A 27094-nucleotide genomic window follows, 5' to 3' on the forward strand; every position below is an offset into this window, starting at 1 on the left:
GAGTTTACCCTCAGCTTTAGACCCTGGTGTCTCACCATTAATCATCTCTTTCAGTGGAATTTTTGGCCCTGCCAGCAGTTTAATTCACTTTCCTCGACCCTCCTTCCTATGCGGTGCATGGCTTTCACCTGTGGGTGCTTTCGCAAGCTGGGCTGCTTGTTTGCTGTGGATCGGAGGGAGAGCTGGGAGTCAGGAGTGTTTGTGGGCTGGTGTTTGTCAGTGGGGCCTGGGACAGGGACAGAGGGTGAAATTAAAACGAGAAGATGCCAAGCACAAAGAAAACCAGCCATATGTGAAGCAGTGGAAAAAGGTAAAGGTTAGTCCTTCCCTGCCTCTTTCTGGCTACACAGCTTTGGCCTCCCTTGATATCTGAGTCTCAATATCTTCGTCTGAACAATGGGTATGAATATCAGTCCTCAGCACCTCCTTGTGTTGTTGTGGAGAAGAAATAAGATTACACCCATGAGCCAAGCGTGGAGGCTCACGCCTATAATCGCAGGAATTTGGGAGGCCAAAGCGGGCAGATTGCTTGAGGTCAGGAGTTCGAGGCCAGCCTGGCCAACTTGGTGAAACCCCCGTCTCTATTAAAAATACAAAAAAATAGCAGGGCGTGGTGGTGCACTGCTGTAGTCCCAGCTACTCGGGAGGCTGAGGCAGGAGAATTGCTTGGGCTTGGGAGGCAGAGGTTGCAGTGAGCCAGGATCGCACCACTGCACTCCAATCTGGGTGACAGAGCTAGACTGCATCTCTGAAGAAAAAAAAAAAAGATTACACCCATGAAAAAGCTTTCTACACTGTCAGTGCCCTGCAAGGCACTTTCACACATGGAAGCCATCATAATGTGTCCAACACCCTAGGACAAACAAGAGGGAATTTGGGGCCCTAGACAAGTCCTCTGAGACCAAAGATGTTCAGCTCAAAGGCACCAATGCCCCAGGCCCCAGCGTGGTGTGACCAGATGCCCTCAGGGCTGGCTTTGTCCAGGGAGGTTACTGCCAAGAGTAAGCAGTAGAGCCCAGATTGCCAGCCACGTGGGCTCAGTTCATGTGCTTGACCACAGGATGGGCCAAGTTTGGATGCGACCAAGACCAAGCATTCAGGGCTGCGAAAGGGAAAGCATAGGTGGTACAGCCTCGGCAGTGGGCGTTAGTGTTCCAGCTCCACCTGGACCCTGCTGTGAGACCTTGAGCGAAGCATTTCACCCACTCTACCCGAGACTCAGTTTATTCAGCTCTCAAGTAAGGACTTCTTTCTTATTTTTATTTTTACTTTTTTGGTGAGAAAATAAAGGAGTAGGCCAGGCACGGTGGCTCACGCCTGTAATCACAGCACTTTGGGAGGCCGAGGCGGGCAGACTGCCTGAGGTCAGGAGTTCGAGACCAGTCTGGCCAACATGGTGAAACCCCAACTCTACTAAAAATACAAAAATTAGCTGAGTATGGTGGCGCGCACCTGAAATCCCAGCTACTCAGGAGGCAGAAGTAGGAGAATTGCTTGACCCTGGGAGGTGGAGGTTGCAGTGAGCTGAGATCATGCGACTATAGTGCAGCCTGGGTGACAGAGAAAGACTCTGTCTTTAAAAAAAAAAAAAAAGATAAAGGAGTATGTTAAAATTGAATAACTAAGTACATGTGAAGCATGAGCACAGTGCTTAAAAGCCAGTAAACCATCACCATCAATATAATTGCCAATAATGATAATGTCTCCTTTCCAGAAGTTTAAACACACTGCACTCTTTTTTTTTTTTTTTCTTTTTTGAGACAGAGTTGCTCTATCCCCCAGGCTAGAGTGCAGTGGCACAATCTCGGCTCACTGCAACATCTGTCTCCCAGGTCCAAGCAATTCTCCTGCCTCAGCCTCCCAAGTAGCTGGGACTACAGGTGCCCATCACCACGCCTGGCTAATTTTTGTATTTTTAGCAGAGACAGAGTTTCAACATGTTGGCCAGGCTGGTCTCGAACTCCTGACCTCAAGTGATCCGCCTGCCTCAGCCTCCCAAAGTGCTGCGATTACAGGTGTGAGTAACCACACCCAGCCTGCACTCTTAATTCACTGAACACTGGCCCTATTTACAGCTTAGACTATAAGATGCATGTGGACAGGGCTAAACTTGCTTTGTTCTCCACCCTATACACAGAGCTAAGCACGCTGCCCGGCAGAGTACCCTCTCCATCAACACTTGGATCAATACTTGTTGAATGGATTCATGCTTGGAATGAGGAAGGAGCTGCCAAACATAGGAGGGACAGAGACAGGGAGTGTCCCGGCAATGAATTCAGACTGTTAGGAGGGGTAAACAAAAACATAACGTTTTGTTTATTGAAAGAAAGAGAGAGAAGGGCAAGGATTTTTTTTTTTTTTCAATTTATAAGCTGCACTATTGAGATGAAAAAGATGATGAAGGTCATAAACCAACAAACGGAGGTGAAATGAAGTGGACCTCACCCTGCCAGTCAAATATTGGATTTTTAATACTTTACAAGAAGTTACGGTTCCAGTCTCCACTAATAAAATGGCTCAAACTTGACTATCAGCGGAACTGATTCACTGCTAAGCTATGTCACCTCTGAGCTTCTGAGTCACAGCATATCATAAAGGCTTTCATTGCTCTGTTGCAAACTCACCCGAGGAGGGATGGGTTTTGTTTTTCTTTTTCTTTTTTTTATGTTCTTTTGTTCTTGGTACACTTTCTTCCTTTTTCAGACTGGATCCTAATGACCCCAACCACTAAACAACTCAATCCGTTCAGAGGGAGAAGAACTGTTTATCTGAGTTGGTTGTGTAGTCACAGGTTGTGAAGAAACCTCTTCATCCATGCTGAGCTCAGTGAAGACGCATGGACCATCTGGAATCCAGTTAAATCCTGATCTGTCTCTGCCTCAGCTCCCTCATAGGGAAAATGAAGATGGCAGTAATACCTACTTCCTAAAAATGAAATGAGGGCCGGGTGCGGTGCCTCATGCCTGTCATCTCAGCACTTTGGGAGGCCGAGGTGGGCAGATAACCTGAGGTCAGGAGATCAAGACCAGCCTGGCCAACATGGCAAAATCCCTTCTCTACTAAAAATACAAAAATTAGCTGGGTATGGTGGCATGCTCCTGTAATCCTAGCTACTCAGGAGGCTAAGGCAGGAGAATCGCTTGAACCTGGGAGGTGGAGGTTGCAGTGAGTCGAGATCGCTATTTCTCACATGTCTTTTGCTCTGCTATGGTTCCCAGCACAACTCTGGCCACACGGACCTCAGGGCTGGGCTCCACTGGCCAAGAGGCCACCAGGCTCTTTCAGGCTGCTGCTGGGCCCTTGCCAGCGGGCTGTCCATCACAGGAGAGCTGCTGATCATCACAGTGATCCTGCTGATCACTGAGGATGAGGCCTGCACGGCAGCAATTCTCACTCTGAGCTAATGCAGCAAGTGTGAGCTGAAAATCCAAGCCAGAGAGTTGCTAAGAACCTACTATGCTCACACCCATTAAGATGCTACTATGAAATAAAGAAGAAAAAAAGAAGAAGTGTTGTCAAGGCTGTGGAGAATTGGAGCACTTGTGCAGTGCTGGTGGGAATGTAAAATGGTGCAGGCTCTATGGAGAACAGTAGGCCATTTCCTCAGGAAATTAGAAATAAAATCCCAGCATTTTGGGAGGCTGAGGTGGGCAGATCACTTGAGGCCAGGAGTTCAAGACCAGCCTGGCCAACATGGCAAAACCCCTCCTTACTAAAAATACAAAAATTAGCTGGGCATGGTGGTGCATGCCTGTAATCCCAGCTACTTGGGAGGCTGAGGCAGGAGAATCGCTTGAACCCAGGAGGCAGAGATTGCAGTGAGCAGAGATGGTGCCATTGCACTCCAGCTTGGGTGACAGAGCAACACTCCGTCTCAAAAAACAAAAAAACAAAAAAACTAAAACTAAAACAAACAAACAAAAAAACCTGTACATTTAAAATAGTTAAGATGGTAAATCTTACGTTATATGTGTTTTACCACAATTAAAAACAAATAACCTACTTGGGCAATGCCTTTAAGTTGTTTGTGCAGCCACAGCTGACCAGCATCCTGTTTATTCTGAACAGCTAAGCCTGGGCCACCCCTTGGAAATGTCCCCCAGGACTCTGTATGTCCCTGCAGCAATGGGGGAAGAAGTGGGGCATAAAAGCCGGGAGACACGAGCACTTGTCATACAACATTCCGTGTCAGCACTATGACAAGTTCTTTAGATATTTTATCACAATTGCTCCCGACAAGCTCCCTGAGAGGTACAGATTATTCTCCACACTCTGTAGATGAAGAAATGAAGGCTCAGAAATAAAGTTGCCCAAAGACACCCAGTTCCTAGCGATAAAATCAGGAGTGAAAATTAATTTTTCTAATCCAAAGGACATCCCTTTCCAGGTATTGTGTTAATTACAGAAAGAAGGGGGTTCTTTAAGTGAGAGGTTATGTCAACCAACAGATTAAAGATGGAAAAGAACAGATCTAGTCCCTGGAAAGAGATGGGGTGGAGAGTTCGTATTCTAGGGCCTCAGAAGGCTGCCCTGTGAGTAGACACATCTGGTCTACCCACTTTGTCTTGGGTTTCCATGCCCCTTGACCACAGTTGATTGGAGCAGGGCTGAATATCTGACCAAAACCAAGCCAATGGGTGTTTTTCTCTGAGCTATCTCATGCATGAGATGCTGCCACTGTAGTTGGATGTAGAGTCAGGACCCAGTCACCTTGTGGCAACCCAAAGCCCATGCAAGAGGCCTCACTAAGGATAGCCAATTTGCAGAAAGTCAACAATTATAGCCAATATGCAGAAAAGTAATGGCTGCCATGTGCAGGGAGAAACAGAGGCAGGAGGGTGCACAGTCCCTGGGAGGTGGGGAGAAGTGAGGTGACACGATTCTGGTTCCTGTGAGGTCTGTGATCTGGACTCTAGATTTCTCTCTGGCTTTAGAAAAACCAAGGTTTCCTTGAGTACAGTGAAGTGAGTATCTGCTCCTTGCAATGAAGCAATTCTGAACCGTGACTCCCTATCTTTTCAGATAGTACAACAGGCTAGGGAGAGAAGGACCTTATGCAAATGAACCGCAGCTCAGCTTGGTTGAGGAAATGCTCCCCAATTTGATCTTTGGGAAGACACCACACTTTGTCTTCAAAAATCACTTTGTATTTCTGTTTTCCTTCGATCTCCTGGTGGCCTTCCTGCCTGCTGCCTCAGGTGGCTACTGCCCTCATGCTGGCTTCTTGCAGAGCTACCCCAACCAGCCCTGCACTCGCCCACAGGGCGCACACTCCAGGTGGAAGCAAGGCAGTCTGATGTTCCATTTCACAGTAGAATGTGAGGAAGGATGGCCGAATTCGCCTGTCCAGTGTGGCTTCCTTATTAATTTAATTCAATCAGGCTGCTTCCTCAGTGTCTTTCCTTATTAGTGCCTTCCTTCTGATTCCAGCCCTGGGATGAGCTCCACCTGTCCTGAGAAGCATTTGACTCAACTAATAAGCCTTCTTACTAGTCTCCCTGACTAGTAGGAATCTGCTGTTCACATTGCTGCCTAACGAGGCTCCCGACTGGTTGATGAGTAAAGTTCAAACCCTATTCATACCACATTACTCCTCCCCAGGGCTCCCTGGTCCTTCTGTGCTGTTCCAAAGCCTGGAATGTCTTTTTTCCATTATTTCTGTCAAATTTCCACTCATCATTTAAAACCAAGCCAAATGACACTTTCTCCACAAGGTTTTTCACTCTTTCATCTACTCAGATTGTAACTTTTCATGTCTATTCTGGTTTGCATCTCATTCTTGTGGGCTAACTAGACGGTCACCTAGGCCTAAAAGTCCAAGCTATCTTATGCATATTTTTCTAGGCTTAGTTCCAGAAATAACTCTCTGGTGCACTGTAGCGCTCCATGAAACTATTATCAAATAGGTAAGGAGATTTATAGATTGCCATGTGCAATGTCACATGTACATTAATTTAATCCTCAAACAGCCCTGCAAGGCAGGAGGTATTATTAAGAACACTGAAACTGACGTGCTTTTTTGCTGTTGTTTTTTGGGGGTTTTTTGTTTTGTTTTGTTTTGTTTTGTTTTGTTTTTTTGAGATGAAGTTTCACTCTTGTTGCCCAGGCTGGAGTGTAATGGCACCACCTCAGCTCACTGCAACCTTCACCTCCTGAGTTCAAGCAATTCTCCTGCCTCTGCCTCCTGAGTAGCTGGGACTACAGCTGCCCGTCACCATGCCTGGCTAATTTTTTTGTATTTTGAGTAGAGACAGGGATTCACCATGTTGGCCAGGCTGGTCTCGAACTCCTGACCTCAGGTGATCCACCCACCTCGGCTTCCCAAAGGGCTGGGATTACAGGCATGAGCCACCATGCCCAGGCTTGAAGTTGAAGATTTTATCTGCTCATGAACAACTAGGGATTGCAACTGGAATTCTCATTTAGGCATCCCTGGCCCCAGAGCTCAGGGCCTTTGCACCCTCATGCCCAGTAAGAAGTTAACTGATAAGGCTTAAGGTATCAAATGTCCCATAACTTTTTCTGAGTGAGAACTGTACTCAGACCTGCTCAGAGCACACCCCTGTGCAATAGAACAGCTGTTCAATAGAAATTAGACAGTGAGTCACGTGACCACTGCCATATCATGGCATTCTATATAGTATGTTTCATGTATGAAGGTTTAACATAAAAACTGGCAGCTTCATGTTTTCCTTGCCAGGAACAAGAATGCAAAATGTCTAAGATGCCGATTTGCTCCCAGAGAACAGGTGCTACGTACTGGTTATACTCAAAGTTCATGAATATTTGACAGGGTTCTTTACTAAGCCTCATTCACAAACACCTGAGAGAATATTAAATGTAATTCAGCTGGAAAGAAGGGCAATTGGCTGACTTCCCACGGTCTCTTTCAGGACTAAGCATCAAGGACTTTATCACACCAAGGTGTCTCAAATCTCCTGCCAGTTCTTTTCTTACATGCTCAATATTTAAAATGTGTATTCAACATCAGTGATGTGCTGGGTGTTGCAGAGGATATAACAATCCCATGCCTTCTTGGCAGGGCCAAATCCTAGGGGAAAGGAGAAACGCACGCGTGATTAGAAAGGAAAACCCATACCAGACAAATACCAGCACCCCTAAGCTGAGGGCACGCAGGTGAGATGTGTTGTGAAGGAGGAAAGAAAAACAAGGCACATTAATTAATTTTTTAGAGGCAATTGTAGCTTTATAGATGACTGAGACCCTGCCGTGTACCTCTGAGAGTTCCCATGCTTCCATAGGGTGGGGCCACTTTCCTTAGGCAGTGAGTCTCTAAGCCTAGTTCTCCAGGAAGGGTTGGGAATGACACAGTAGATTAAACACTTTTGCCTTCCTGATTGTTTTGTCAATACAATACAGTGGTTTTATGGGAATACCCGGGTAGTGTGATTATCAGTTTGAGCTGATAGGGATCTTCTTGATGAGTCCTGTGGTTCTCACTGGGTGAACCAAGGCTCTGTCTGGGCAATGCACCAAGTGCCTGGACAGACCACAGGGAATAATATCCATGAAGTCTTTCTCACATCACTTCCTCATTCTTTTTTTTTCAGATAGGGTCTCGCACTGTTGCCAGGCAGTAAAGTTCTCATAGCTTTGGAGCTTATTTAAAAAATGCTTTAAGGCCGGGCGCGGTGGCTCAAGCCTGTAATCCCAGCACTTTGGGAGGCCGAGACGGGCGGATCACGAGGTCACGAGATCGAGACCATCCTGGCTAACACAGTGAAACCCCCGTCTCTGCTAAAAAAATACAAAAAACTAGCCGGGCGAGGTGGTGGGCACCTGTCGTACCAGCTACTCGGGGAGGCTGAGGCAGGAGAATCACTTGAACCCGGGAGGCGGAGCTTGCAGTGAGCTGAGATCCAGCCACTGCACTCCAGCCTGGGCGACAGAGCGAGACTCCGTCTCAAAAAAAAAAAAAAAATGCTTTAAAAGATATATTCTTGGTGTTAATGTCCCCGACTGAAAAAAAAATCAACTTTACAATTTCAAACAGCAAAGCAGGTTTTTACTAAAAATACACGTGTGTCTATTGGATACATCACAGCTTTTGGGATGTCTAGAGATTAACTCCCTTTCAGATAAGCCATTATAGCCCCATTTCTCAAAAGAAAAAAGGACTCTCTGAGAGGTTAAGTGGTTTGCCCAAGACTACAAAGTTTGATAGGCTAATTAGAAAGGGGATATTCTAGAAATATCTAGGCTCACATTCCAAAAACCGGTTCAAGTAAAATAACAGGAATCTGGAAAAAATAAGTAATAACATGACAATTATCTGGCGGCCATCTGGACAGTAGCAGTAGACATTCCACAAGGAAAAATTTACACAAGACCAGAAGGGAGAGAAAATTCTGGCTGATGGAATGGGGGATATCGTTAAGGAGAGGATGAGAAAAATGCTATAGTAGCAACAACTATGTACCCAAGGAGATGGATGTTTTATGTGAATGTAATGTTGCCACATTGTAAAGACACAATAATATAAAAGTATACAAGGAAACCTCTGCTCAATCACCTTTTCAAGAGATTGGACACAGAAGCAAGGGATGGGTCAAAGGGAAAATGGAAGCCAATGTCAAGATCCAGCAAAAGCATCTTTAAAAGAAAAGAAAAGGCCAGATGCAGTGGCTCATGCCTGTAATCTCAACACTTTGGGAGGCGGAGGCGGGTGGATCACCTGAGGTCAGGAGTTCAAGACCAGCCTGGCCAACATGGTGAAACCCTGTCTCTACTAAAAAACACAAAAATAAGCCGGGCATAGTGGCGCACGCCTGTAATCCCAGCTGCACGGGAGACTGAGGAAGGAGAATCACTTAAACCTGGGAGGTGGAGGTTGCAGTGAGCCAAGATTATGCCATTGCACTCCAGCCTGGGCAACAAGAGCAAAACTCTGTCTAAAAAAAAAAAGAAAAAAGAAAAATAACACACACACACAAAGGTAGAAGCTGTGCTTTTGAAATGTGTATATTCATGGCCGGGCACAGTGGCTCACACCTATAATCCCAGTACTTTGGGAGGCCGAGGACGGCGGATCATGAGACCAGGAGTTCAAGACCAGCCTGACCAACATGGTGAAACCCTGTCTCTATTGAAAATACAAAAATTAGCCGGACGCGGTGGTGGGCACCTATAATCCCAGCTACTCAGGAGGCTGTGGCAAGAGAATTGCTTGAACCCAGGAGGCGGAGGTTGCAGTGAGCCGAGACCACACCACTGCACTCCAGCCTGGGTGACAAAGCGAGACTCTGTCTAAAAAATAAAATAAAATAAAATAAAAATGAAATGTGCATATTCACAAAGACATGCTCCACAGGGACACCCACTGCAGTCCTGTTGCTAACAGGTAGTAGTTGGGACAACTTACATGTCTATAGCAAAAGGTCGAGAAGGATTCAAATCAAATTGTTCAGCGTGGTGGCCCTGAAGGACTAACAGTGGGAGAGAGAAAGAGTAGAAGAGGTGCAGGGAGAATTTGCACTTTTTAGTGGCATTAATCCCTCTGGATTGTTAGTTTATTTTATGTCTACATGCATTTTTAATTTTAGAAGTTAAAAATATTATATTATTTAAAATTAAAAAGTTTTTTAACAACCTGTTCTGTTTGGAGGAATCGTCAAGTCTCAGAGGTGAAATTGGTCTCAGAGGTCTTGTAGACTAATCTCAGCTAGATTCAGCTTCACAGCCTGGCTGGCTGCATGGAACTTAGGGCAGAATGGCCACCCCTGGCTCACAGGCACTCACTGCAGCCTCACGATTCAGATCTGGCTCATGGAATCTGGTGCACCCCAAGGATGTGAAAAATTACATAAGCATTGTGTCTTTCATAATCTATACCTACGCTGCTAAACATCAACAACAACCATGCACCAGGACTACAGCAACCCGCAGATCCTCCTAGTTGCTACCAGGCCCTGAGTAATTTGACAGCCTCAGAAAAGTCGCTCACAGTTGAACACAACTGGGCGCTCATACCTGTGCAGTACTTTGGGAGGCCAAGCCAGGAGGATTGCTTGAGCCCAAGAGTTCGAGGCCAGCCTGAGAAACAGAGAGAGGCCCTGTTGCTACAAAAAAAAATTAAAAATTAGCTGGGCATGGTGGTGTGAGCTTATAGTTCAGCTACTCAGGAGGCTGAGGTGGGAGGATCGCTTGAGGCCAGGAGTTCGAGACCGTGATCACACCACTACACTCCTCCCTCCTGGATGGCAGAAAAAAAAGAGAAAGAGAGAGAAAGGGAGAGAGAGGGAGAGAGAGAGAGAGAGAGGGAGAGAGAGAGAAAGAGGGAGAGAGAGGGAGGGAGAGAGAGAGAGAGAGAGAGAAAGAAAGGGAGAGAAAGGAAGAGAAAGAAAAAGAAAGAAAGAAAGAAAGAAAGAAAGAAAGAAAGAAAGAAAGAAAGAAAGAAAGAAAGAAAGAAAGGGTTTTAACATGAAAGACTGAGGTCAGCTATAAACCAGTTGGTTGTCAGTACAGCACAATCCCAAGTGCAGCGTAGCTATAGCCTAATAAGTGTAGCTATAGCCTAATAGGGCCTCAGTGTCTATGCGAGCAACACCATTAACAATTATTTCCCCTGGTCTTATAGTTTGAGAAGAGCTGCTTACTGCCCTGACTTTGCTTATTTACCCAAGTGGCAAAATGTTTACGTATTTCAGTTAACACAGGGACTTTCTTTGATGCTGCCTTGATCTTCTGGTATGGCTTTTTCCTTTTTTCTTTCTTTCTTTTTTTTTCTTTTTTGAGATGGAGTCTCGTTCTGTCTCCCAGGCTGGAGTGCAGTGGTGCAATCTCTGCTCAGTGGAACCTCTGCCTCCCAGGCTCAAGGGATTCTCCTGCCTCAGCCTCCCAAGTAGCTGGGATTACAGGCATGGTAGGGCTTTTTCCATTTTACCATACCCTACCCCACAACACACTATGAAGTATGTCTGCCTTTGTTCCCTCTGATGGACAGTATTGTGCTATAAGTATCCTCAGTTCAGTCAGAACTTAATTTACTTAATTTTACGCAGTCCTCAAAATTGGGGACACACCTGTAAAGGGTTTGCCATCACCAGGATTTTAAACCACTGACATAGACTGAGAGCAGGAAGAAAGCTGTGTTCATTACTATATCCCCTCTAGCACCTAAGGCAATGCATTTCACATCTTGCTGAGAGCAGATAACTCAACACCTGGAACTAGAAAATTATAGAACCGAAAAGATGGAAGACATCTAAAGACCAGTTCCCATCATGCCACAGCTGAGAAATTGGAGACCCAGGTAGTTAAATCAGATACTGAGTTAATGTCAGCTAGAATGCAGATGTTCCTACTCTTTGGGTTGAGTATCCTTTCCTCTGTCAGGTTGCTTGTTAGTTAAATGAATGAATGACTTTACCACTTGATTTGCATGAACAAAGGAGGCCAGAAAAGAGACTAAAGTTAAATGTGTAATTGGTTAGATAGACTATATTTGCCAACTTCACTAAAGGTTTCCACTTTCAATTGATTGTTTGCATTCATTGACTTAGATATATTTTTCATCATTTAAAATGTTCCATCAGTGCATACAAACTCCAGACAAATAACAAGTCAGATTTCAATATAGTGTTAACTCCAATTCTTCTATAATCTATAAGACTTAAATAATTACATGATTGGACTGATCCCAATATATTTTAATGTCTTTATATGTCAATGATGAAGAATGTAAAATCTTCATATTATGTCACTATTATGTAACTGCTTCAAGAAAACAAAAACTTAATAAAACCTAACACATGTAAATAAACTCTGACATCACATGAGTCCATGATATTAAGTAGCCAGATTTTCAAACCTCTTTGTCCTTTAAGAGCCCAATTTTAAGCTGGGCGTGGTAGTTTATGCCTGTAATCCCAACACTTTGGGAAGCTGAGGTGGGAAGAAAGTTTGGGCAAGGGAATTATAACCAGCCTGGGCAACATAGCAAGACCCAGTCTTTTTCTAAAATTTTTTTTTTGTTTTTTTTTAAATCCAATTTTTGCTCTTCAGATTTTTTTTTCAACCAACCAACAATTTGCCAGCTCTTTTTTTTTTTTTTTGAGACGGAGTCTTGCTCTGTTGCCCAGGCTGGAGTGCAGTGGCACGATCTCGGCTCACTGCAACCTCCTCCTCCTGGGTTCAAGCAATCCTCCTGCCTCAGCATCCCAAGTAGCAGGATTATAGGCCACCATGCCCTGCTAATTTTTGTATTTTTAATAGAGATGGGTTTTTGCCATGTTGGCCAGGCTGGTCTCAAACTCCTGCCCTCATATTATCCACCCACCTCAGCCTCCCAAAGTTCTGGGATTACAGTGGTGAGTCACCACACCCAGCCAGCCAGCTTTGAGTTTCATTTTTTTCATTTTCTTGCTCATCCTCAGAGGGAGAGGTTTAAGAAGAGAAATAAAGGGGAAAAATGGGAAAAAGAAAGGTGAAAGGTATAGATGCCTCAGGAACTGACAGGGAGTAGCAGTCAGGCTCCTGGAAGAAACGAGAAATGTAGCAAGGCATGGTCAGGAAACACATGTCTATCTATGCTCCCACTCTCTCTGCCTTTCCCTCTCTCTCCCATCCCTCTTGCCAAGAAGTGAGCCGGCAATCTTACTAATGACAAACAAAATAGATAAAGCCTCCACACTGAGAGTTAGAAACCCTACTTTAGCCAAAACTAAGTCACTTACATCGAATTGTGCCATGACAGCATTCCTGTCCCCTCCCCTGCAATGGCAATCAAGTGTCATAGGAAAATAGCCTTTTGAAATTACTATGAGCCTTTTATTTTTTATTTTATTTTATTATTATTATGATTTTTTGAGACAAGTCTCGCTCTGTCGCCAGGCTAGAGTGCAGTGGCACGATCTCGGTTCACTGCAGCCTCTGCCTCCTGGGTTCAAGTGATCCTCCTGCCTCAGCTTCCCGAGTAGCTGGAACTACAGGTGTACGCCACCATGCCCAGCTAATTTTTGTATTTTAGTAGAGACGGGGTTTACCATGTTGGCCAGGATGGTCTCGATTTCTTGACCTCATGATCCACCCACCTCGGCCTCCCAAAGTGCTGGGATTACAGGCGTGAGCCACAGTGCCCGGACAAGCCTTTTATTTTTATTTATTTTTACACCCAGGCTGGAGTGCAGTGGCATGATCACAGCTCACTGTAGCCTCAAACTCCTGGGCTCAAGCAATCCTCCTGTCTTGGCCTCCCAAAGTTGGCTCAGGGTTGGTGAGCCACCGTACTCAGCCAGCCATGTGGCTTTTAGAGATGATCTTTGTCTAAACCCTTCTTGCCTGTTTTGCAGAAAAGAAAATTGAGATCCCAGAGAAATGAAGTAACTTGCCCAAGGTCATTCAGCAAGCAAGATAGAACTAGATCCCCAAACTGCAAACTAGCAGTCCAGAGTTCTTCCTCAATGAGCAATTTAAAAGCTACAGAATGTATAAGAAAACACCCCAACTGCCTAGATACAAAAACAATTACAAAGACACAAAAGGGCAGGAAAACTCAGTAAAACTATGAACTTCACCCCACCTCCCAAAAGCCCATTGACAATCAAAGCAGCCTCAGGCTGATTCAAGGAGTAATGGTGCCTCCAACAATTTAATTGCTCTTCTTCCTCCTTTACCGTTTCTCACAGGCAGATAAAATTAAAATGCATCTAAGGCTACTGAAACTTACTTTGAACCAACACAGACCTTTGTTGATACCTGAAATTTAGGGATTGGCAAATACATTTTCCACCAAGAGCTTACAGAAATCACACTCTTAGAGCTAAAACATCAGGTCATTCCATGAGTCTTAAGCCCTGGAGAAAATGAAATGCTTTCCCCAGAAATGGGTCCTGTCCCCTGTCCTGCGCAGGTAACAAACGCTGCTGGAGAGACTGGCTTCATCAGCCGTCTAAACGCAGACTTTTCAAGAAGGTGACCCAAGAAACTAACATTCCAAAACAGGACTTCAGAAAAAGAAGAAAACTTTTTCTTACCCTTAAAAATAACAGAAACAATAGGATCCGGCTTGCCAAATTTCGTTTTAGGGATATTGCTGGCGGATTCCACAATCACTCGCAGCATGGTTCTTAGCTGGCAGAAAGCAAGTTTCAGCAAACGAAGTGGAGACTCGGGCGCTGGAGCTCCGGGTCGCACCGCCCCGGGAGAGAAGTTCTCTCCCAGTGAAGGGAAGATTTCTCCCAGGGACGGGGCAAGGAAGAGGAAAAGGCAAAAATGGGTGGACCTCTGGCGGATTTTACTGAAGGCAATGTGTAAACTGATACCGAACTCCCCGCGTCTACGCAGTGCCGCAGGCACAGACTTACGAATTCGGGAAATGTGGAAGTGAAAAGGACACACCTTAAACTAAAAATAATTCCGTGCAACAAATGAAACCAACATGAATTTGGAGCTAAGAAATACGGGTAGCTCAGGAAACCACTAAAATGTTGCTGCCTTTTAGCAATGGTTCGTGAAACTGAATTAATTGATTTGTCCATCACTGCTTTCATTTTCTTCTGAGTTTCATGGAGTTTTAAAACTTTAGTCATTTTTTTCTTTGGACATTTCGCTGTTCCTTCTCACGCTATTGAACACACCCACTCAGTATTCTTATGTTCAGCTTTTTTAAAGTAGCTAAAGGGTGCCTCCTACTGGACGACAAAGGAATGACAGAGTTTATTTCAAGTCAACGCGATCGGGGCATGGGAAGGAATATGGTTTTTCAGAATTGATGTACTGTGAGTTGATCCTTTGCCATATATATATATATATATATATATGACATATATATATGACCTAACATAGAATTTCTTCAAAACACCTTCAGAGGTGAGAGCTGGGCGCCTAAGTTTTCCTGGCTCATCAAATGCTGCCAATTGCCTTCAGTGAAAATGGAGAAGGGATTCCCCACTGTTTCTGGACCTACAGCTGCCCATGGTGTCTTTCTGTCCCAGAGGGTGCATGAAGACGGTGCAGCCTGGCTGAGATCACAAGAGGCGGCCTGGGGCTAGTCAGCCAGATCTGAGTGTGAGACTCTGCCTCACCACTCTGAGCTATGTCACCTTAGCAAGTCTCTTTTTTTCTTTTTCTTTTCTTCCTTTTTTTTTTTTTTTTTTTTGAGACGGAGTCTCGCTCTGTCGCCAGGCTGGAGTGCAGTGGCATGATCTTGACTCACTGCAAGCTCTGCCTCCCGGGTTCAAGCGATTCTCCTGCCTCAGTCTCCCGAGTAGCTGGGACTAAAGGCACGGGCCACCTAGCCCAGCTAATTTTTTTTTTTTTTTTTTTGGTAGAGACGGGGTTTCACCATGTTGGCCAGGATGGTCTCGATTCCTTGACCTTGTGATGTGCCCGCCTCGGCCTCCCAAAGTGCTGGGATTACAGGCGTGAGCCACCATGCTGGCCAGCAAGTTTATTAACCTCTCTCTTCCTCAGTTTCCTCATCTATGAACTGGGGATAAAGGCTGTTATAAGATAAAGGTCATAGCATAGGGGCTAGCACAAAGTACACAGTAATTTGCACATGTAAGAAATTCATGCTTATTTGTGATCTCATAGCGTTTCTGTTAATGCAGGTTGACTTTAAATCAGGATCTCGTTATATTTCAGAAGAAAAGGCTAAAACTTGGGATAAAGAAGCATTGGGTTTCTTTTTGCTTTAGAACACACAGTCAAGCAGACCCACCTGTGAATAAACATTTCACGTACATTGAAAAAGCATGACTAAACCTACGGGAATTCTTCTGTCTCCATGAGTTTCTCAAAGGCTTAAAGCCAAGAACCAGCTACCCAGTGCCGTGTTCATTATTATTGTATTTAGTGGACATGTCGGCAGTTTTAGTGGAATATAGAGATTATTACTTTTATTTTATCTGGCTTCTTTCCATTTGTCATTTTTACTGTGAAATATATTTACAGAAAAATGCATACTACATAAATGTGACAGTTTAACAAGTATCCAGGTCAAGACCGAACATTGCCAGCCCTCCAGAAGCCCCTGGAATACCCTGTATATCATATCCACCTCCTTCTCCCAGAGGTAACCACTCTCCTGATTTTGTTTTTTTGTTTGTTTGTTTTGTTTTCGTTTTTGAGACTGAGTTTCACTCTTGTTGCCCAGGCTGGATTGAAGTGGGGTGATCGGCTTACTATAACCTCCACCTCCCGGATTCAAGCAATTCTCCTGCCTCAGCCTCCCAAGTAGCTGGGATTACAGGCGTGCAGCACCACACCTGGCTAATTTTGTATTTTTAGTAGAGACAGGGTTTCACCGTGTTAGCCAGGCTGGTCTCAAACTCCTGACCTCAGGTGATCCATCCACCTCGGCCTCCCAAAGTGCTGGGATTACAGGCATGAGCCACCACACCTGGCCCACTCTCCTGATTTTTATGGTAATGATTTCATTGCTTTTCTTTGTAGTTTTTACCGAAGAAAAAAAAAAAAAAAACAATAACAACAAAAAAAAACAGTTTAGGTTTTCTTGGTCATGACCTTTGTTTGGTGACATAAGTTCTTTTGTATGTTATGAACTTTACATATGTACACATATAATCATATATATAGATACACACATACATGTGTTCATATTTTATGAATTCTTTGCTGTATTATGACTTTATAGAAATGGAATCATACAGAATGGATTCTTTCGTGTTTGACTTCTTTTTTCTCAGTATTATATTGTGAAATATATATATATTATATTGTGAAATTCATTCATGTAGCTCTACTTCCTTCACTCTTGTTGCTATATGGCATTTCATTGTATGAGTTCTGACATTTTATTTTATTTATTTATTTATTTATTTTGAGACGGAGTCTCGCTCTGTCACCCGGGCTGGAGTGCAATGGCGCGATCTCGGCTCATTGCAACCTCCGCCTCCCGGGTCCAAGCAATTCTCCTGCCTCAGCCTCCTGAGTAGCTGGGATTACAGGTGCACACCACCACCCCAGCTAATTTTTGTGTCTTCAGTAGAGGCGGGATTTCACCATGTTGGCCAGGATGATCTTGAACTCCTTACCTTGTGATCTGCCTGCCTCAGCCTCCCAAAGTGCTGGGATTACAGGCATAAGCCACCACGCCTGGCCTCCAGATTTGATGAATTCATTCTACTACTGCCAGACATTTGGATAGTTCAGGGAATGGGGCTATTACAAACAGTGCTGTTCTGAACAGTCCAAGACTGTTCTGGTACAAATGTGCATGAGTCTATTTAGAGTCTAATCTGTGGGTGGAATTGCTTGCTGGGCCAGAGAGTGTGTGCATTTCATTCACCTTTAAAAGGTAATTCCAAATTATATTCCACAGTGGTACTTTTGCCAACAGTGTATGAGACTTTCTGTTGTTCTAAATTCTTGTCATACTTACCAATGTTAGATTTTTTTACATTTGCCCTTCTGGTGAGCATATAATAGCATCTCACTGGAGTTTTAATTTGCCTTTTACCTATTCATGTGGGAGAAAAAGACAAATGACCGCCAACCTTACATAATACATAATCAATTACAGGTGGAGTGTAAATCTAAGCAAGATAAAGCATGTTTCAGCCCAGACGCAGTGGTTCATGCCTGTAATCTCAACACTTTGGGGAGGCCGAGGCGAGTTTGAGACCAGCCTGGGCAACATAGTGAGACCCTGTCTCTACAAAAAATTGTTAAAATTAATCGAGTGTGGTGGCATGCACCTGTGGTCCCAGCTACTTGAAAGGCTGAGATGGGACAACCACTTGAGCCTGGGAAGTCCTGGTGGCAGCGAGTCATGATTGTGCCACTGCACTCCAGCCTGGGCAACAGAGTGAGACCCTGTCTCAAAAAAAAAAAAGAAAAAAAATCTAGCCGGGTGGTGGCAGCTCACACCTGTAGTCCCAGCTACTTGGGAAGCTGAGGCAAAAGGATCACTTGAGGCCAGAAATACAAATCCAGCCTAGACAACATGGCAAGACCTCCTCTCTAAAACAAATAAGTAAAGAAAAAATCAAACAACAAAAAAAGCCATAGAAGAATATCTATATGACCCCAGGATAGGAAAGGATTTCTTAATATGAAAAAAGGTACAAATCATAAAGGAAATATTGATAAATTCAATGATATTAAAATCATAACCTACAAAGGACTAGCATTTAGAGTACATAAACAGCTTTAGCAAATTAGTAAGACAAACACATAGACCTCAATGGAAAAATAGGTAAAAGATTTGAATAGACACTTCATAAATTAGGAAATGTAAATATGAAAAGGTACTCAACCTCATTGGTAATTAGAAAAGTGCAAATTAAAACTCCAATGAGTTATTATTATATACTCACCAGATGGGAAAATATGTAAAAATCTAACATTGCCAAGCTTGACAAGAATGTGGAACAACGGGAAGTCTCATACACCGTCGGTGAGAGTGTAATCAGCAGTAAATTCTCATGGATTTTCTACCATTACAATTATAGAATCTGCAAATAACGCCTGGGGTGTTTCTTCCTTTTCAATCTTTGTGCTTACTTTATTTTCCCTTTTATTTCTATGTTGATTAGACCTTTCATTATAATATTGACTGGGGGTGGTAATAACAGACATCCTTACCATAAAGTATGATGTTTGCTGTTGGTTTTTCATAATTAGCCCTTTTAAGATGAAAGGAGTTCTCTTCGTTCCTAGGTTGCTAAAACTTTGAGGTTTTTTTGTTTGTTTTTGTTTTCTTTTTGAGATGGAGTTTTGTTACGTCCTTCTGGCTGGAATGCAGCGATTTTTCACAGGCACAATCATAGTGCACTACAGCCTTGAACCCCTGGCCTCAAGCAGTCCTCTTGCCTCCACCTCCCAAGTAGCTGAGACTACAGGCAAGTGCCCAGCTACTTTTAAATGCCCAGTTTTAAGGCTTTTTATAAGACATAAAGTTGTATTTTATCAGATGGTTTCACTTTATTGAAATGACCATATGAATTATATGTTTAATGTGGTGAATTACATTTATTTTATTTTATTTTGAGACAGAATCTCGCTCTGTTGCCCAGGCTGGAATGCAGTGGTGTGATCTCAGCTCCCTGCAACTTCCCCTTCCTCAGTTCAAGCAATTCTCCTACCTCAGCCTCCCAAGCAGCTGGGATTACAGGTGCACACCACCACATCCAGGAAATTTTGTATTTTTAGTAGAGACAGGATTTCACCATATTGGCCAGGCTAGTCTCAAATTCCTGACCTCAAGTGATTCACCCATCTCGGCCTCCCAAAGTGCTGGGATTATAGGCAGGAGGCACCACACCCAGCCAATTACATTTATTTTCTAATATTAAACTAATTTTGCATTCCTGAGATAAACTCAACTTGATTGTCCTATCTTATACTTTCGTATTGCTAAATTTAGATTGCAAATATGTTTATATACTATTTATGACTTTTGCATCTATGTTTATGAATAAGACTGACTTGCAACTTGCCTTCCTCATTTTGTTCTGGTCAGCTTTGGTGTGGAGGTCCTGCTAGCATCATAAAATGGGTTGGGGTGTGCTGTTGCCTCTTTTTTAATTCTTTGGAAAAGCTTGTGAACTTGGAATCATTTCTTCTGATATGTTGCTCTTTCACAAAAGTCATACCTGTATTTATTTTAAAGAATCAAGAAATCCTATTGGAGGCTGGTGCAGTGGCTCACGACTGTAATCTCAGAATTTTGGGAGGCTGGGGTGGGAGGGTTGCTTGAGTCCAGGAGTTTGAAACCAATCTGGGCAACATGGCAAAAAATCAAAAATTAGCTGGGCGTGGTGGCGTGTGCCTATAGTCCCAGCTACTTGGGAGGCTGAGGTGGGAGGATCACCTAGGCCTGGGAGGTCGAGGCTACAGTGAGCTATAATTGTGCCACTGCACTCCAGTCTGGGAGACAGAGTGGGACCCTACCTCAAAATAAATAAGTAAACCCTACCAGGCGTGTTATAAAATTAACAGTTCACCTCTCCTTACCTCTAGCATTTCCTGCCAACATTTCCATTTCCAGAGGCCCCAATTTTCAACTCTTTCATCTGATTCTTTTGGTATTTATCTCCATATCTCCAAGTAATATGCTTTCTTCTATTTTTCACTTTCCAGCATCAGGCATCATCTGTTTCCTAACAAGGAAAATGAGGACTTACCTGTCTTTTACCCCTCCTCAAATCCAACCACGTATGTGCACACTTTCTGTATCCCATCCCCCCCAGGACAGCTGTACCGTAAATTTGCATAGATACATTATTGTGATTGTATAAACACTATTCACAAGCCATGAAGTATATACTGCAATGTGTTTCATATATTTTGATCGTTCTTTCTTTTGGAGTTAATACCTTGTTGGTGGTGGTTTTTAGTTTTAGTTTGTTTGTTTGTTTTCTGAGACAGGGTCTCTGTCACCCAGGCTGGAGTGTAGTGGTGCGATCTCAGCTCAATGCAGCCTCAATCTTCCCTGGCTTAGGTGATCCTCCCACTTCAGCCTCCCAAATAGCTGGGACTACGGGCACACACCACCACACCTGGCTACTTTTTGTATTTTTGTAGAGTTGGGGTTTTGTCCTGTTGCCCAGGCTGGTCTCGAACTCCTGGGCTCAAGCAATCTGCATACCTCGGCCTCCCAAAGTTCTGGGATTACAGGCATAAACCACTGCACCTCGCCCCTTTTTGTTTTTTGTACTGTAAACTCTTCCCAAATTGTGTAAATTTCCAACATGTTCAAACATACTGAAATTGTGTGAATTTCATCTTGAACCCCCACCTGGAGTCTTCTGAATGGCTCTGATCTGGAGGGTTTTGCTCCGGAGCTACGCATAGCTGCTATCCCTGAGCTGCCCTTCACCTCTCTTTGCATCTCTCTTATTTTGGATTCCGTGTCTTCCTCTTTCTTGGTTTACTTTCTTGTATTGCTGAAGCATAGACCTTCCTTGCTTGAACAGCTTTATTCTACTCTCATATTTCATTGGCAATTTGGCTGGCACAGGATTCCAAGTTCAAAAGCATTTCCTCCCAATATTTGAAAGCATTGTTCCATTGTCTTCTGGTTTCCCATATAGCTCGCTCCCACCATCTCTAGGAGAATATCACATACCTGCACTGTGCTGTGTGACTTGCAGTGCTTTTCTATGCAAAGCATGTTGTCTTCTACCCCATTTGTGGCAGACATGGCCATGGGACTGGCTTTAATGGAATGCGGGAATGTGGCAGTTGCTACAGTACACCACCCAGATATCCCTCCGGAATGAAGGATAAAATACCCCCAGCTGCTGGGAGAGCTACCAGAAAACCTCCCTCGGCTGTTAGCCCTCTTCAGGGATTGCCTGCACTGAAGAAAATTGCCCTACCCAAGATCGTGTTTCCTTCCAGAAGCAGCCTACCTCCCAATGACTGATCAGCGCAGGGATATAAAGGCCTGGTCCCCTTGCCCCAAGTGGTGACAATCTACAGGGCCATTCCAGCCTCTGGGTTCCCCATGGGGTCAGCAGGAGCCAGTGTTGGACCCAGCTCCCTTCTCCCCACTTCTGTGGTGATGATCTCATGAATACTTCTTAAGAAATACCTGTATACTGATATCATTTCAGAAATTTTCCCTGGGGAATGCAACCTGTCACAGTTGGGTGCCAGGAGTGGTTCAAGAAAGCAGATCCTAAAGGGATTTTGAGCTTGATCCTCCACCACCCAGATGGCAATGGAGACCCCTGATAATCTCATCAATGATTATCCCTGGCACAGTACAATTGTAAAATGTGTCACCAATGGAAGGGAACGCATTAGCTGTGTGAAAGGTCAAGCAGTTGAAATATGTAGGGAAAACAGTAAGTAAGGATTTGGATTCAGGGGACCATTGCCAAACTCAGTTGACACTCTGGAAAAGTAACAAAAGGCTAAGAGTGATTAATCAGCAATAATTAGCTATGAATGAAAGCCAGGGCCTTCTCTCCTGCAGCAGGAGAACTGGGAAAGCTCAGGACCAGCACCAGAACTTAGTCACAAAAGACGACAAGCTCCAAGGAAGCTGAGCTTGTCAGCTGAGGCAAGTTGACTCTGATAAGGTCAAGGCTCTTCTTGGGAAGGACTGGGACACTGATACATAGGATGGGGATATCTGGTTGATGTCCTTGAGAACCTTAAATCCCCAAATTTCTCTGCGACCTCTGAGCCTGGGGGAGCTCAGATTAAAGACAAGCACCCGTCCACCTTGCTTGGAGATGATGTGAAGGCCTCTCGCCTGCAAGACAACTTGTTCTTTCCTCAGGATCTGCCTTCACCTCCCACCCCGGCCATTACCAATAACTACGGTTAAGTCCTAACAACATATTGCTGCCTGGGATGTGCTAGGCCTGCCTGCTGAAGACAGAGAGGGGCTACCCGCTGAACAAACCGCAGGACACAACCAACTGGACTGGCAGAAGCTGGAAGAGTTCACATGAGGCTGAATTCTAAGTGTGTTGTGTCGAGGGGCAGTGCAGAACACAAATCTGGATAAAAGAGGGTTGACCAGTATGGGTGTGCTCCCCCAGGATGCTGATTTCATATGCCACAAGGCCCCCAGAGTTGATATAAACACGCTACTAAGGTGGCTCCTAGGAACATGAAAAAAGCAATGGCCCACCTCAAGTTAAGAAGAAATACCTGCACTGCCCTGACAGACAGTGGAAAGTAAGGATTGAAATGCTGCGGCATGATCAAGTGGATTTACAACGTAAGGCCAGAAAACCAACTAGATGACGGTGTTCTACAGCGGCCTGAGGACACATCATTTACCAAGGCAATAAAGAACACAGTGGTGGAGGAGCATCAGTTTCACTAAAGAGTTCAGTCCTCTGTAGGCCAGGACTGAGGTCAGAAATTCTGGTACAGAACTGGGCTGATGGCAGCAGGGACTAGAAGACCCAGAACAATAGAGGCCAGGGAGTGGCACGTTCTTGTCAGCAGCCAGGTGTGAGCAGTTACCATAATGAACATCCAGGTTGGAGTAGCAGCCAACCTAAGGCTTAGAGAATTATGGAGGTGATCAACAGAACACAGCATCCTGGGGCAAAATAGATGGGCGGCAAACAAGGTCCCTGCTTGTGAATCAAAATAAATAAGATCAATACAATCAAAATAAATAAGAATGCTGAGGGCCATTACCCCTATACAAAGTCACCTTCTCCTGTGCAGTTTCCAGGCCTGGACCAGTCCCAGGACATGAAGCCTACTGACTAAAGGAAAGGTCAGGTCCTCAAGGGGAGGACCATCCCCAAGGTAAATGTGCATGATAATGATTTCCCTCGCTCATCCCCAAAGGGACCTGTGGCCATTTACTCAGGTAACTGTTGAGTGGAGAAGGGGAATACCCAAGTGTTTAGAGGACTTTTGGATACAAGACTCAAGTTGATGTTGATACCTGGAGACCTGAAACATAACCATAACCCACCTTGTTAAGACAGGAACACATGTAGTCGGGCTCAGTGTCTCACGCCTGTAATCCCAGCGCTTTGGGAGGCCGAGGCAGGCGAATCACCTGAGGTCAGGAGTTCAAGACCAGCCTGGCCAATATGGTGAAACCCTGTCTCTGTTAAAAATGCAAAAATTAGCCGGTGTAGTGGCAGGCACCTGTAATCCCAGCTACTATGGAGGCTGGGGCAGGAGAAACACTTGAACCCAGGAGGTGGAGGTTGCAGTGAGCTGAGATCGTGCCACTGCACTCCAGCCTGGGTGACAGAGTGAGACCCCATCTCAAAAAAAAAAAAAAAAAAAATATATATATATATATATATATATGTATGTGTGTGTATATATATGTATATGTGTATATATATGTATGTATATATATAAGCTTAAAAATAATTTAAAACTTTCACAGTGGAAATAATAATTGTTTAGTCAAAAATTGTGAAAATCACTAGGTGTGGTGGCTCACCCCTGTAATCCCAGTAACTTGGGAGGCTAAGGCTGGAGGATCACTTAAGTCCAGGAGTTTAAGGCTGAAGTGAGCTATAATTGTGCCACTGTACTCCAGCCTGGGGACAGAGTCAGATCTTGTCTTTACAAAAACAAAACAAAAGAAAGAAAGTAGTAAAAGTAGCAACGTAGAGTGGAAAGATGATAGCTGAGGGTCATGGCCTGGAGTCACCACTTCTCTCCCCAGGACCCCAGGGAGAACTCTGGAGGAATGGAGCGAGGGTTGACTCAGATTCCAGGAGGGGCTGTGAGCTGTGTTTCATTAAGAAGTAGGAGGATCAAGAGGGCTTTAAGATATTAAAAGGGTAGGAGACAGTAACAGGAACTAGGGCAGGTGGTATTTATTTATTTATTTATTTATTTAGAGATGGAGTCTCACTCTACTGCCCAGGCTGGAGTGCAGTGGCACGATCTTGGCTCCCTGCAACCTCCGCCTCCTGGGTTCAAGCACGATTCTCCTACCTCAGCCTCCCAAATAGCTAAGATTACAGGCATGCACCACCACACCCAGTTAATTTTTGTATTTTTAGTAGAGATGGGATTTTGCCATGTTGGACAGGCTGGTCTCGAACTCTTGACCACAGGTGATCTACCCGCCTCAGCCTCCCAAAGTGCTAGGATTACAGGCATGTGCCACTGTGCCCAGCCTGGGTGGGTGTTATTTAGAGAAGGGAGAAGAAGCTCACAGACTACTGGTCAGTAGGCTCCAGTCTGACTTCACAACAGCATGTGTGTGTGTGTATGTGTGTGTGTTGAGTGTTAGGTGGGGACTATTCACTGGTAGGATATGAATGTGAAAGTGCATTTTAGAGACAGCACAGCTTTACACAAAGACAGTGCCTGTGTTCTGATGTCCATCACAACTGGCTTCCTCACCGTCAGCGCTGCCGCTACTCTCTCCACTACTTCCGGCCCAATGGCAGCCTCCCAGGGTCCTGTTCAGCAGGCCGCTCCTGACTGAAGTGCTTCATTTGCAATAACTCCTTTGGTCCTACAAACAATCCTATGAGGTAGGTAATAATCTCCACTATAAGTTAGGAAACTGAGGCACAGAAAGATGAAGTAGCCTGCTAAAGGTTACAGCTAATATATAGCAGAGCTGAGATTCAAACCTAAGCAGATGGTTGGGAACTTTCCTGTGACATCTACACACTCTGGAAACCACGAGGCCCAATTTTGTCGTTGCTAAGATGCATGTACTGGGTTGAATAACGTTCCTCAAAATTCATGCAGAGCTGGAACCTATGAATGTGACCTCATGGGAAATAGGGTCTTAGCAAATACAATCAAGTGAAGATGAGGTCATACTGGAGTAGGGTAGGCCCTAAATCCAGTATGACTAGTGTCCCTATAAGAAGAAGGTCATTTGGACATAAAGCCAAAGACACACAGGGAAAATGCTATGTGGCAACAGAGGCAAAGATTGGAGTGATGTATGCAGGTCAGTGAATGGTAAGGATTGCTGGCAACCACCAAAAGCTAGGAAGACGCAAGGAAGGATGCTCTGCTACCGCCTTCAGAGAGATCGTGCCTTGACACATCGATTTCAGACTTCCAGGCCACAGAACTGTAAGAGAATAAACTGCTGTTGTTTTAAGCCATCCAGTTTGTGGTGGGTAATTTGTCATGGCAGCCAGAGGAAACTAACACAGTGTGGCATCGCCTTCCCTGGACACCATCTGCTCTCAAGGTCTTTGTCCTCTGAGCTCACCAGCTTCCTAGGGCCAAGAAGGTAAGAGTGACTGTGTCTGGTGAGCCTTGGAATTTTCCTTGTATCTTACGAGACTGGGGAGGTGCCAATCACTTAGTTCTTCTATCCTGGTGTCCTCTTATGGACTGTCCCTATTTTTTTCAAGTCTGGACACACACTCATTTGTGTTATAAATGGAGATAGAAAGGGAGAAAGAAGGGATAGAATATTTCTCTTTAGCTTTGTTCAAATCCAAAAAGCTAACAGGGCCTCTTTTTCTCATACGATCAACTTCTGAAACTCTACAAGATTCCAGCTAACACCATAAGGAAAACACTTAGGGAAAAAATATTTTCTTTTGGGAAATATCACGGAAGAGTAAATTTACACAGAGTGGCCATCGACCATTAATTCATCAATAATATGTTCATTTGCTCAATAAATATTCGAGCCAGATGGGAAGTTAGGTGCTGGGGCCTCAGCAGAGAATAAGCCAGAGTTCTGACCTGAGGGAGCTCCCCAGCTAGTGGGGCTCGCATGCCAGTGCTGTCACACGTCTAATCGTTGGATGTTGTCAACCACTCTGTGAGATAGGACTCCTGTGGTCATCTTTATAGCTGACAAAATGGAGGCACAGAAGTGACAAAAAACTTGAGCCAGCATTCAAACCTAGTGTCTTCTGAGTCAGACTCCCTTCCCAGATTCACCTCAGCTGAGATCTCTTATTTCTGTTTCATTGTTTCTCACCTCTCTCAAGTAAACTCAAGCATTAATCTAGGTGAGTGGCCTTACACTTGCCCTGGAACAGTGAGACAAAAGAGATGGAGAAAGAGGAATGTGAGAGGAAGAGAAGGGAGACTCAGCAAAAAATCTAGATGTGAAGAACAAAGTGCTGGGGTAGCAAAGAGGATTTAGTGGAAGAGAAATGAAGATAGATTCATAACATCTTATTCCAATTCCAGTTTTACAGAATCTTAGGTATTACCTAACAGCATTTTTCAAATTGGCATGCACAGGAGGGTCCATTGTTTCAGTTGATAACCAAAGTGCTTTTTAGAGCTAAAATACTATTTTTGGTGGCTTAATTATAGGGTTCCTCACAGTGGAAGACACTATCTTGAAATAACTTAATATATAGAATATTTGAATTTCATTCCTTTAGGAAAGTGCTTGGCAGCAACTGAGTCCACATGGAGGGCAGGAGGAGATAAATTATTTTATAACATTAGGCACCATCATATTGTCATCATTCAAGGCAACTGGGGAGCTAAATATAAGATAGGAATTAATCTCACTTCTCTAAGAAGATATTAATATATTTTCTAAAATCAACCTAGAAAAAACAGAACAGGCAAAAGTGGAATAATTTTTTCTTTTTTTTGAGACGGAGTCTCGCTCTGTGGCCCAGGCTGGAGTGCAGTGGCCGGACCTCAGCTCACTGCAAGCTCCGCCTCCCGGGTTTACGCCATTCTCCTGCCTCAGCCTCCCGAGTAG

General features: G+C 44.3%; 1 protein-coding gene across 8 annotated transcripts in view; it reads right to left on the reverse strand.

Moving 5' to 3' along the window:
- MYOF (myoferlin) overlaps positions 1 to 14335 on the reverse strand; it is a 173319-nt gene extending 158984 nt beyond the window's left edge. For 6 of the 8 annotated variants that reach the window (XM_077946806.1, XM_015147703.3, XM_077946805.1 and 3 more), the window contains exon 1: positions 13995 to 14333. In XM_077946806.1, coding sequence (XP_077802932.1) covers positions 13995 to 14082 — 88 coding nt within the window. In that variant the 5' untranslated portion in view covers positions 14083 to 14333. Of the gene's footprint in view, positions 1 to 13994 lie in introns of all 8 variants that reach the window. The other 2 variants (XM_077946808.1, XM_077946807.1) reach the window with 2 other exon arrangements.
- Positions 14336 to 27094: the final 12759 nt, after the last annotated feature.

This window comes from Macaca mulatta, chromosome 9, assembly GCF_049350105.2.
Source record: "Macaca mulatta isolate MMU2019108-1 chromosome 9, T2T-MMU8v2.0, whole genome shotgun sequence".
Taxonomy (NCBI): Eukaryota; Metazoa; Chordata; class Mammalia; order Primates; family Cercopithecidae; genus Macaca; species Macaca mulatta.